General features: G+C 47.7%; 1 protein-coding gene across 1 annotated transcript; it reads left to right on the top strand.

The window, feature by feature from the left end:
• The first annotated feature begins 1,846 nt into the window (after window positions 1-1,846).
• LOC119456793 (neprilysin-11) lies at window positions 1,847-7,653 on the top strand. Its single transcript, XM_037718611.1, has 3 exons — window positions 1,847-1,912; window positions 2,532-2,831; window positions 5,743-7,653. The coding sequence occupies exons 1-3, from the start codon at window positions 1,847-1,849 to the stop codon at window positions 7,633-7,635; spliced, it is 2,259 nt and encodes a 752-aa protein (XP_037574539.1). The 3' UTR covers window positions 7,636-7,653.
• Window positions 7,654-10,523: the final 2,870 nt, after the last annotated feature.

Genomic DNA, 10,523 nt, shown 5'->3' with positions numbered 1-10,523 from the left:
GGACAACGCTACAGAAGGAGGGTAGGGAGGTGAAGGGGCCGCGCTTTACTGCGGCCGCACGCTCGCGCCGTGCCGGAACGCTCCGGTGGGAAGATGGGGAGGCGGAAGGTCCGCGCTTTACTTCGGTCGCGCGCTCCGGCCGGACTGGAAAGCTCGGGGGGGGGGGGGAAGGGAGGGGGGAGGAGGGGTGCACGCTCTGCGCCACGCACGCCTGCCCGCGTGGCTGTACAACGCGCCTCTCCTCTCCTCCTGGTCACGTGACCTTCCCTCCCTCTGGCACGGCTCTCATCCTCTACTGTCATGTGACCTGCGTAACACCTACAGCAGACGGCGAAGGGTCGACTAAGTAACACCTCCGCTGTTAATAGTACCCAAACAGCCTGTCAGTAGGGCCTCCGAAGACGTGCTAGTAGGGAGGCAGTAAAACCTCGCCGGATTGCTTTTATAACTTGCTGTCTTGGTGTTACCGTCAAAAGGAGAAAAAAACAACAACAAAAGATCGGATTCGAAGAGCCATTTCATTAGTGAGAAGTCTTTTCTTGTACGCCTTCAGCACACCGCGGCCACCACGACGATCAATAACAAGAGGAGCTATGAAAGCCCGCCATCATTTGTGTACCCTTGCCTATGAGATCCAGACGTTTGCTTTAGCTCAAAGACAGTAAGCCGCGCGATCGACGCAAACAGTTATTCTCTCGTCGCTCGTCTGGCTACACCTACAGTGAGCCTCGTCGTAACGCTTTCTTCTCGCAGCTCTACTGCGGCTTGGCACGACAGTTGGCATTATGCTAAAATCTACGTTTTCGGAAGTATTACGAGCGCAAAGGGGATCAATAGTGTTTCTATTGTAACCAAACATTTTTCTTCTTTGTTATTAATTATTACGGAGATGCAAAAAGGCGGCAGTAGCACGAAACTTGTCATTAGAGGCGCTCTGAATTGATTATATTTCTGGAAAAGAATAATTTTTGGAGACGAACAAAGGCCGTAGGTTTTATAGACTGGCTGGCCAATTCTTAGCTTCCGCTACTCCAGTGTTAGTGATAACGTATGCGAGACGTAGATCGAGCTAATAATGAACGACTGAAAGGAATGTAGTTGGGATAGCATTGCTATTATATCATGAGGGCCCACACACTTCAGAAAAGTATGCCAATAATACATTCGCAATTTCGCGCTATAAAGAAATTGTACCGTCTCTGTAATGCACGGCTGTAAAGTACATAAGTAGCAACTACATAGCATCATTCATTATTCATACGAGGCTGTACCACTAAATGTTTCTTTCGTATTCTCTCTCTTCCGTATGGCAATGGTATGAAGTGGATGTCTGCATGTTTTGTTAATTTTGGTGATGGCTACACTCTGTTCAATGAAGAACCAGTAGTACTAAACAGAAAAAAAAAGGACTCTATTTTCTATTATTTTTTATTGTTGAATGGATAAAATACGGCGGCTGTACGACAATGCGAAAACCCTTGAGTGTTTTGATTTAGGGTTAGGGTTCACAATCACGAGAGACAGAAGCTCTTAACTATCTAAGCATCCAGCTATAATTCTTTTGGGCTGAAGGGCTCAGCCTGTAACCTGGACCATGGGGTTGTCACTTGCTCACTTTCAAGAAAAGCCAGTGCATTGTGGTTTCTTCGCAAGTCATTCGCGCCATCTACATTGAGCGAAGCTGCAGTGTTCGACCATTGTAACGTCTCTCGTTGCTTCGGTGAGGAAGGCGAAGACAAAACCCGCACTCACTGAACCATGCGCGCATTCTGTAGAAGAAGAGGAAGAGCGCGGAATTGTAGCCCAAGGTGTGACAAGGCAGATCTTTGTCATTGCGCTCTTCGGAATGGAAGCCAAGGAAGGAAAGCAACCCGAGGAAGTTCAGCCCGAGAAGGAAGTCGCGGAAAGAAGTGTAAGTAACGGCTGCTGCTTGGTATCACGGCCAACTTGGTATTCCTTGATCCCACTTGAGATCACGTCCGCAAGACAGACAACGGCGCATCTATTTTTGAACCCGACTACGTCTACAGAAACTCGACAATTTGACAATAACAGGTCGAGTCCAGAAGTCGGGCTCAGACCGCCCGCTTCGACAGCGATTACACTAACTCCTGCCTGACGGGGCGAGATTGTTGCTACCATGTTGCAGCAACCTGCGTCCAGGCGAGGATTAAGACAGCGCGTCTGGTTGATCGCTCTTGGCTGGAAACCGCTCACCCCCCTCCCGCCCCGCCCGCGTTTACATGTGTGCTTGAAATGGGTCCCGGCTAGCGTCCACTTGAGCATGGCAGGATTCGCAGCCCATCAAGCCGACTCGACAAGTTTTGTAGGGTTCACATAAACGCCCTGTGCGACTGGTACTAAAGTTTGGTTTTCTTCTGCAAGCGTTTCTTTGAGTAACTGTTGAGAAGCGGTTTATGACCATCGAGCTGTGGACTCGTTTGTTATCGAGAGGCCAAATGCTGCAGCATTTGTTCTTTCGAGCTTGAAATCGTGAGCTTCCAAAAGATACCAACACTTTCTTCACTCAGGAAGAGGTTCAGCTACCCAGGGAGGAGCTGATCCTCTCGGCGAGCGCAGTGGCGGTGCTCGCCTTCGAGGTGATCGTGATCGCCCTCGTGGTCACGTACATCGTTGTCACCACGCCGAGCAAGCCGCCGTTTGTGGAGCTCATCGAGCCCTGCCTCAACCTGAGCTGCTTCCAGCTCGATCTGGAGCTGCACACGTCGATGAACCTGTCGGTGGACCCGTGCACGCACTTCTACCAGTACGCGTGTGGCCAATGGGGTGACTACCACCAGGGATTCGCGGACCAGTTCGACCTACTAGAGGTGAGACGGTGCCACGTTAGGTGCCGTGCCTGCTCGCTGAGACTGTGCTTGCAGAGCAAAATAGCATGTTCATCGTTCATTTGAATCATTATACTAGAGAAATTTAATGAACGAAATTGTCATGTCGCTTTACCATGAATTCATTAATTCACCGACGAAAATAACGCGGTAACGACAAGCCACAGCACAAAACGGCAATAGCGCTTAGCCCCAGTACCTCCGCCTGTCCTGTCCGTGTATCCTTTCTATTTTGCATATATTTTTTTACGTATTCGCGAAGAACTTCGTTGGTCATGACAAATCAGGACAGCAGGCGTCAGCCAACCGCTGTACCGAACGAGCCACGGCGAAGGCTACTGTGGTGGCGTAGTTTCTGTTTGTCCGAAATTCTTGCCATGGGCTCCAAGGTAAGAATGAATGAAAATTTTATTAGTGCTCGAAGGTTCTGCTAAGCTAGGGAGGTGTAAGTCCAGAGGGCAGCCTAATTTCAGTTTCAACTTATGGGGTGGTAAGCACATTGGCTGAACTCTGTGGATTCAGAACCCGGGGCCGAATACAGAATGTTTTTTGTTCGTGGGGACGGTTGCCATTGACCGGTCGCCTTTGCCTAATAACAGGCCCAATATACGGGGTGTTTATTGTTTATTTTTTGACAATATGAAATGGTTATTAGCGCGGCGAATGTGGAGTTCTTGCAAACAAATTCCTAGGCGAGGTGGACATACTTTGCCGCTAATAACGTGAGCATCAGAATGATAATTAACAAAACCTAATAGTTAACTTATTTGTTAGCGCCTTGTAGGGGCAATTTATTAAATAGCGAATTTGAACGCAGTCACATTTATTGTACCCTCATTTTCTAAATTTCTTTAACGTCGCACTTAATTCGAGATACTTATAATCGAATTTCGACGGTAAATCCAGGCAATATTTAAACCGAGCGCCGCAGAAGCGCAGAAGCGGCGGCCTCGCAATCATTATCAGACTGAAGCGCCCTGCGGAATAAGTGCGCGAAAGTTTGAAACTGAAGGTCTCCGCCAGTCACGGCGGTTATGATATACGGCACGCTTCTGGCAAGCATGTGCGGCTGTGTGGTGGGTCAGGATTTGCTGAGGCATGCTGTCACTCAAACTACGCCCCATACTTCCTTAACGGGGCGTTGCCGTCTGACGCGCGGCGGGACTTGCTCAGTCTCGATAATGCCTCGATTGAGATTTGGAATATCATGATGAATATCTCGAATTAGGCGCCACTATCAAGATTTGTGAATCATGGGCGTGCGTACGTAAAGATGTCACTGCCTCCAAATTGGCCATTTAGACAGCGGTGCCCAAGACACTAATGAATAAGTTAATTAATAAATATTTGTTCATTAGTCTTCTGAACCTCACGTTATTAGCGGCAAAGTATGTACACCCCGCCTAGGAACTCGTCTGCAAAAACGCCACATTTGCCGCGCTCATTACATTTTTATGAAAAACATGTATGATCTAAAAAAAAAAAAAAAAAAAAAAACACCCTGTATTACTCTGCTCCTGTGAACAACTGCTATTACAAACATTGCTAGCAAAATACTGTTTTTGGCTGTGAATATGGACTTTGAACATACTCGGGTGTTCGTTAATGAGAACTGCGATCTGATGCGTAGGTCTATTGTGAATGGGGTAGCGTTCCTTCCAGGCCCGTAGACAGGACAAGACGGCAAGTTGGGCCAGTTGGTTGGGATTCATCGTAAGGATGGTAACAGCGCAAACAAGACACGGACAAATTCTATCATCTTTAAACACACTAACCATTTGACAAGAGAAATCGCTGAGGCATACAATATAACGATTAGGGGCAAGGAATGCATCAGCGAACCGTCGATCGCTCTTCATGACAAGGAATTTCATTACTTCTGCAACTTTTGATTATGCCTAGTTTGTCGCCACGACCGTGGTGTATCACCGTGTCTTGCGCAAGTCGTGGTTCTTTGAATTTTGGTATATATGTTAGACGATCCTTCAATAAAATATCAGTTGAGAGTCAGCGCCGTGTTGTTGTTTTTTTTTTTTCCTTTTGTCCGTGTCTTGTTTGCGCTGTTACGATCCGTAGACAGGGGGGGGGGGGGGGGGCAGAGGGAGGGGCTAGAGGCCCCTCCCCTCCTTGAAATTTTGACTCCAGCTGGACTTCCGCCACCCCGCTGCGCAAAGAAACTTGTCAGCAGCTGCTCACCATGTGCAAGACTGAGCAGATCTTTCCGTGCCCATGTTCTATACGGCGTTGAGTACATCTGCCGAACGGGCCGCCGCGTAACCGACCCGGAGCACCACAAAAGAGCAGAGGACGCCGCACCCGACAGTTGACGCCCGATAAACAGAGATTCGGCGACAGTCGGCGCCCGATTTCCGCTGTTAGTCTTTTTATATTTGGCTCCGAGTAACGCTGTTTCATTTTTATCAATGAATCTATTGAGACGGCTCGTCCGTATAAAAATTTTATACTATTAGGAAGATTCATCTCAAAACTAAAAATCTCACACTATTATTAAAATACAATACCTAATGTCACATAATTGAGATACCACGATTCTTACCGAAAATAATTACTGAACAATAGGTGCTTTCCTCAAATAGTCAAGGCCTTCAGCAAGTGGCACCCCCCCCCCCCCACCCGAAAAAAATTCCTGGCTACGGGCCTGGTTTCCTAACACATGACAGCAAACCGCACTGCGAGTTCATGTAATGTCTGACTTCACACCCGGCCCCCCCTCCCCCTCCTCCTTTCTGCTCCTGTTCCATCTTACTCGTTTGCAATGAACAGTGAATGCAACTTATTCGGGCTCCAGGTGACCTACATGTATAACATGTTTCTACATTTTGCGTGCCTTGAAACAATGTTCGTACCCATATTTAAAAAATTTTTTTTGCAGACAAAGGTTTCCAGCTTCGTGAAGCTCCGACTGATGGAGGAGGCAAAGCTAGCTGCGGGAGGCTCCTCTCATACGATTGACCAAAGTGCTGCACGCTACCTGTCGTGCGTAGATGTCTACACTAAACAAGGCGACGCGTCGTCGGTGATTAAAGAGCACGTGTTCTCGAAGCTCGAGGAAAATTTCGCGGACAAAACGAAAAAGATACCTTCGTCAGTGCAAGAAACGCTCAACCTCCTGGTACACCTATCCCTCGATTGGAACCTAGGTATTCTCGTCGACTTGATGATCGCGCCAATCCACAAGAGTGCGACACAAGAACAACTAGCGAGGAACAAAATAATCATACATATCGATTACAGCGATAGCGTCCCGCTGTGGAAAAGACACAAGGAGAAGTTTCTTACGCCGGAAAAGCTTACGCATTGCTTCCAAGAGTTCTCGAGCTTGATTTCAAGCGGCGACGGGAAGGACGTCGATGTAGCGGGGCTCGTCAAAGTCGACGTCTCCGTTTCCACAAAATGGAGCCTCGCGGCCTCGTCTCCAGAAAGAAAGCCAAAGTACATTCAGGTAAAAGAGATACCTTCTACGAAGCTGAAAGCTGCGGACTGGCTGTCGGCGCTAAACGGTCGCCTTCCCCAGGACGTACAGCTGACTGAGGATAGCGACTTATACGTAGACGACTTGGGAATGTTTGTCCTCACTGAAGAGGTGCTACCGGAGGACGAGCTCAAGCTCTTCTACGCACTCGTTAAGTTCCACGTAGCTCGGCTTCTCGCGCCTTTCACTTCGTACAAGTTGATGCACACCGTCTTGGGAAACCCGCCTAATGACACGGCTGCTTCGCAGATCGTTACGAGAGAGTGCGCCGCCGCTGTTGACCGGCTGTTTCCGTTCGCCTGGCCGATATTCGTCTTTGGCGCCAACATCACGGCCGAGAAAATGAAGAAGGTCCAGACACTGTTCGTGGAACTGAAGAGCAGGACGAAAGCGGCTCTGTCTTGGCTCTCGGACGACGATCGGAAAGCCGCCGAGGCAAGGCTGGACTCGCTAATCTCCATCGTCAGTTGGCCAGAGAAATATAACGACCCGAACGAGCTGGCCAAACTATACCCGCAAGTTCAGGATAAAAAGGCCGCCTTCATTGGGACTTATCTGACCTCCATCGAAGCACTCAACGGCAAACGCAAATCCGACCTGGCCGCCGGCGCAGACAGCACGCAGCCGGCAACTGAAGGTAACGATCTTCGGTCTTTCAAAGCCACCGCGATGTACGCTCCGGGGCGCGGCAGTTTTTACATCTCGCCGGCCATTTTGTTCGAGCCGTTCTTCGTTCAGGCGAGCGACGCATTCACGTGGGGTTCCCTGGGCCAGGTCCTGGCGCACGAACTCTGGCACGTTGCTTTTGGTGACTTCACTCTCGGCTTATCCCCGGCGACAGACGTGGTCGTGAGCGCAACGCGCTTTAACAAGCACACGTGCGTCTCCAAGGCCGTGGAGGAAGCCGGGAGCGATGCCAAGACCGCGGCCTTCTCAGCACCTGAAGACTTTGCCGACGTCGCCGGTTTGCAAACTGCGCATTCTTCCTTCGCCGATAGCAGCAGCAGTACGAAAGCGGGTGCTGTAGGTACCGCGGGTTTTAACCCAGAACAGCTGTTCTACATTGGCTCCTGCTTCAAATGGTGCGCGCAGAAAGGCGATGCTCATCCGCTGGGTTCTGCGGCTAACACAAAGCCGTACGTGCGATGTAACGCACCCATCATGATGGTCGCTGGCTTCGCTGAGGCATTTGACTGCCCTCACGGCAGTCCCATGATGAAACTTCAAACGGCTAAGCGCTTCTGCAACGAATCGAACTCGGGAGAACGCCCAGCATCTCGAGCCATAAAATGATCTGGCTTTGCTTGCTCGTGTTTTTGAAGCCTTTTTGGTTTGTTTGTTTGTTTGTTCGTTTGTTTGTGTTTCTATTTTTTTATGTTGACACGTGTTGTCCTCGAAAGTAATTTTACTACCGCCTGTCCTATTTAGGTCGGTGATTTATGTGCAGCTCATGCCACGGAGAATGTAATCGGGAAAGCCACAGTCACAAAATATCTATCGAGATCAAAGAATCTTGTTAAGCGCCGAAAGATACTTCCTGGGGTAGTCTGAGGTAGGAGATGCAGAATATTATCACTCATGCGTGAAATCACTTGAGGGCTTCAAAATGAATCTTAAGTCATACGGGTTTGTCTCTAAATTCCACAGTAGGGTGCGCTCATAGATGTGAGATGTTCAAGGAACGATATGGCTATTTACTTCTCACCATGTTTTAACACGGAATTCGTTTGGCTGCCGACTGAGGTATTTTTCCGTACTGTATGTGGCAAATTATTTCCTAATTTAGTAACCTGCGCTGCTGGCAGTGTACATTGGGGCAAGGACAGACTACACATAAAAGCTGTACAAGCGCTTCTACAAATGTACACGCCGTTATAAGGAATGTGTAGTGGTTCTTTTGTCAATTTGTAGTATCGGCGAACTAGTCGTTTCACCGCGCTTTTCGTCTGGCGTGCGCAGCTATCTTAAAATGCGTAGACGTCTCAGTGAGGCTCTCCAAGAAACACACCGGTGAGAATGGAAGTTTAGATGTTGCAATAGCTCTTATTTGGTTCCAATGTCCGCGTACGCCACGTACTTTGATTGCGTAACATAGCGCCGATGCATTCACGAGGTTGCGATCACGCTGAACACATTCGAAATTTATGCATTCTCTGTAATTTGCCAACACTGAAAAATATTCATGCAGTCGCATGTGCCTCTCAATCAAGAAAGGAGACAGAAGTTTAAAAAAAATTCACGCAGAAACTCCACTGGAGTTGTCGAAGTGTGCGCAAGCATTGTGCCACTTACTGATCTCCACGCAAACCTGATCCGACCAGCATAAACACTTACCAAGCTTTATCAGATGTTATCAACCTTATCAGATATACAGCCATCCTTATCAACCCTTATCGGTCGTTATCAACCTGCGAATGGGAATGTCCAGCGAAGCTGTTGCAAAACCACCGCTACAACTGTAGGGAGGGTATGCAATGCTTTATTGATGGTTTGGATGCTTGTTTGGAGCTTGTCCTTCATTGAAACGTATGCTGTTCCGTGTGTTCTATGGGTGATTTCAATGAACGTATGCACTGTTCGCTTCACTTTGCTGAGCGCTTGTAGCCTCAGCCTTACGGGGGCATGAGTCATTGCATTCGTCTTACGTGACGGACGGACCGGTGTCGTCGATGGGTGGGCATAGAAATGCTTAAGCATTTAATATGGGCTTTAGAAAAAAAAATAGGACAGGAAGAGCACGCGAAGAGGCAGAAGATGGTAGGTAACGATGAATGAGTCGATTCTTAATTCTTATTTTTTAAAAATGGAGACGGTAATAAATTCTAACTTTAATATTCTTGTTACTACTATTACTACGAAATTAGTAATTTATTTATTTATTTATTTATTTATTTATTTATTTATTTATTTATTTATTTATTTATTTATTTATTTATTTATTTACAATACTGCCACTTTCAGCAAAGAGCATAGAAGGTCGGCGATACTAATTGTTACAAAATGATGATCGTGCTTAAAAAAGTTTACATTTCGGAAACATGCGCACATGGAAACGTGCGCATAAGAGAAATGAAGCATATCCGCCAGGGTAGGATTAAAACCAATTATAAGCAATAAATTGTCTCCTAAGCAGTTTTCAATGCAAGGTAAATCAATCCTAAATAACTGTTGTACATTGTACCAGCGCCTCTTTTTTTCAATGCCAGCCAGATGCGGCCGATCCGACCATTCACTGTACTTTCCTATCTCCCTTTCCTCCTTTTCCCGTCGGCTATAGCGTTCGCGCCTGCTTTACGGTCGTGGGGGAGAGTACCCTCTGGGTGGCGCCTCGTGACGGAAGGAAGGAATCCTGGCAGACGCGCGTGAAGCGCCTGCCGCATCTCCTCCGGAACGGCAGCGGGGCGCGCTCAGTGGCTCAGACGCACGGGTGACGCAAGGAGTCGTACCCTCTGGGTAGCGTCACATCACGGCAATTCACTGAACTAAGGCGGCTCCCTTTACGGAGCGAGTGATTGCACTGGCATTGAAAAAAAATTGAGGAGGCGCTGATTGTAAAATCATGCGCCTCACACGCCTCACACGAAATGTGAAGCACACCCACCGGGGCAATACTACAACCAGTTATAAAACAATAAATGTGTTCTTAAACAGCCTTCCTGATCTTATCGTGGTTCTGGCACGCAAGACACCCGAATTGTTTTTCTAAGCAATTAGCCAAGCAAAGAAAATCAACACCTTAAATAGAATTCAGCATGGTACTATCATGCACAATGTACACACACCAGAAAATATCAAAAGAAAGGGGAAAGAAAGAAAAGAAAAAAAAGAACAAAGAAGTGAAAGTAGGAAAACGAAGTGGTGTGCAGTAGCAAGAGCAACCTATTTCACTAAGAAAACCGATACCCATTGACTGCTCATCCCCATCAAGCCAACCGGACACTTAACCTGGTTAACCTCTCTGCCTTTCGCCTCTTATTTTCCTTCCTTCCTTCCTTCCCCAGCAAGTTTTATGTAAAGTGTGCGCATCATTGACGATGCTACTAAAAGTTAGGTGCAGTTCCCAACTTCGCGGGGAAAGTGGATCGATTACAGTTTATCCATGGTGCTCATACGGGAAGCTAAAGCCGAGCGTCAGGAAGCAGATGGGTATTCTATGGTCAAATATGCTCTCAACTACAACA

The sequence above is a fragment of the Dermacentor silvarum genome, chromosome 6, assembly GCF_013339745.2.
Source record: "Dermacentor silvarum isolate Dsil-2018 chromosome 6, BIME_Dsil_1.4, whole genome shotgun sequence".
NCBI classification, from domain to species: Eukaryota; Metazoa; Arthropoda; class Arachnida; order Ixodida; family Ixodidae; genus Dermacentor; species Dermacentor silvarum.
The sequence above is the reverse complement of the archived record's forward strand: the minus strand, read 5'-3'. Positions and strand labels throughout refer to the sequence as shown.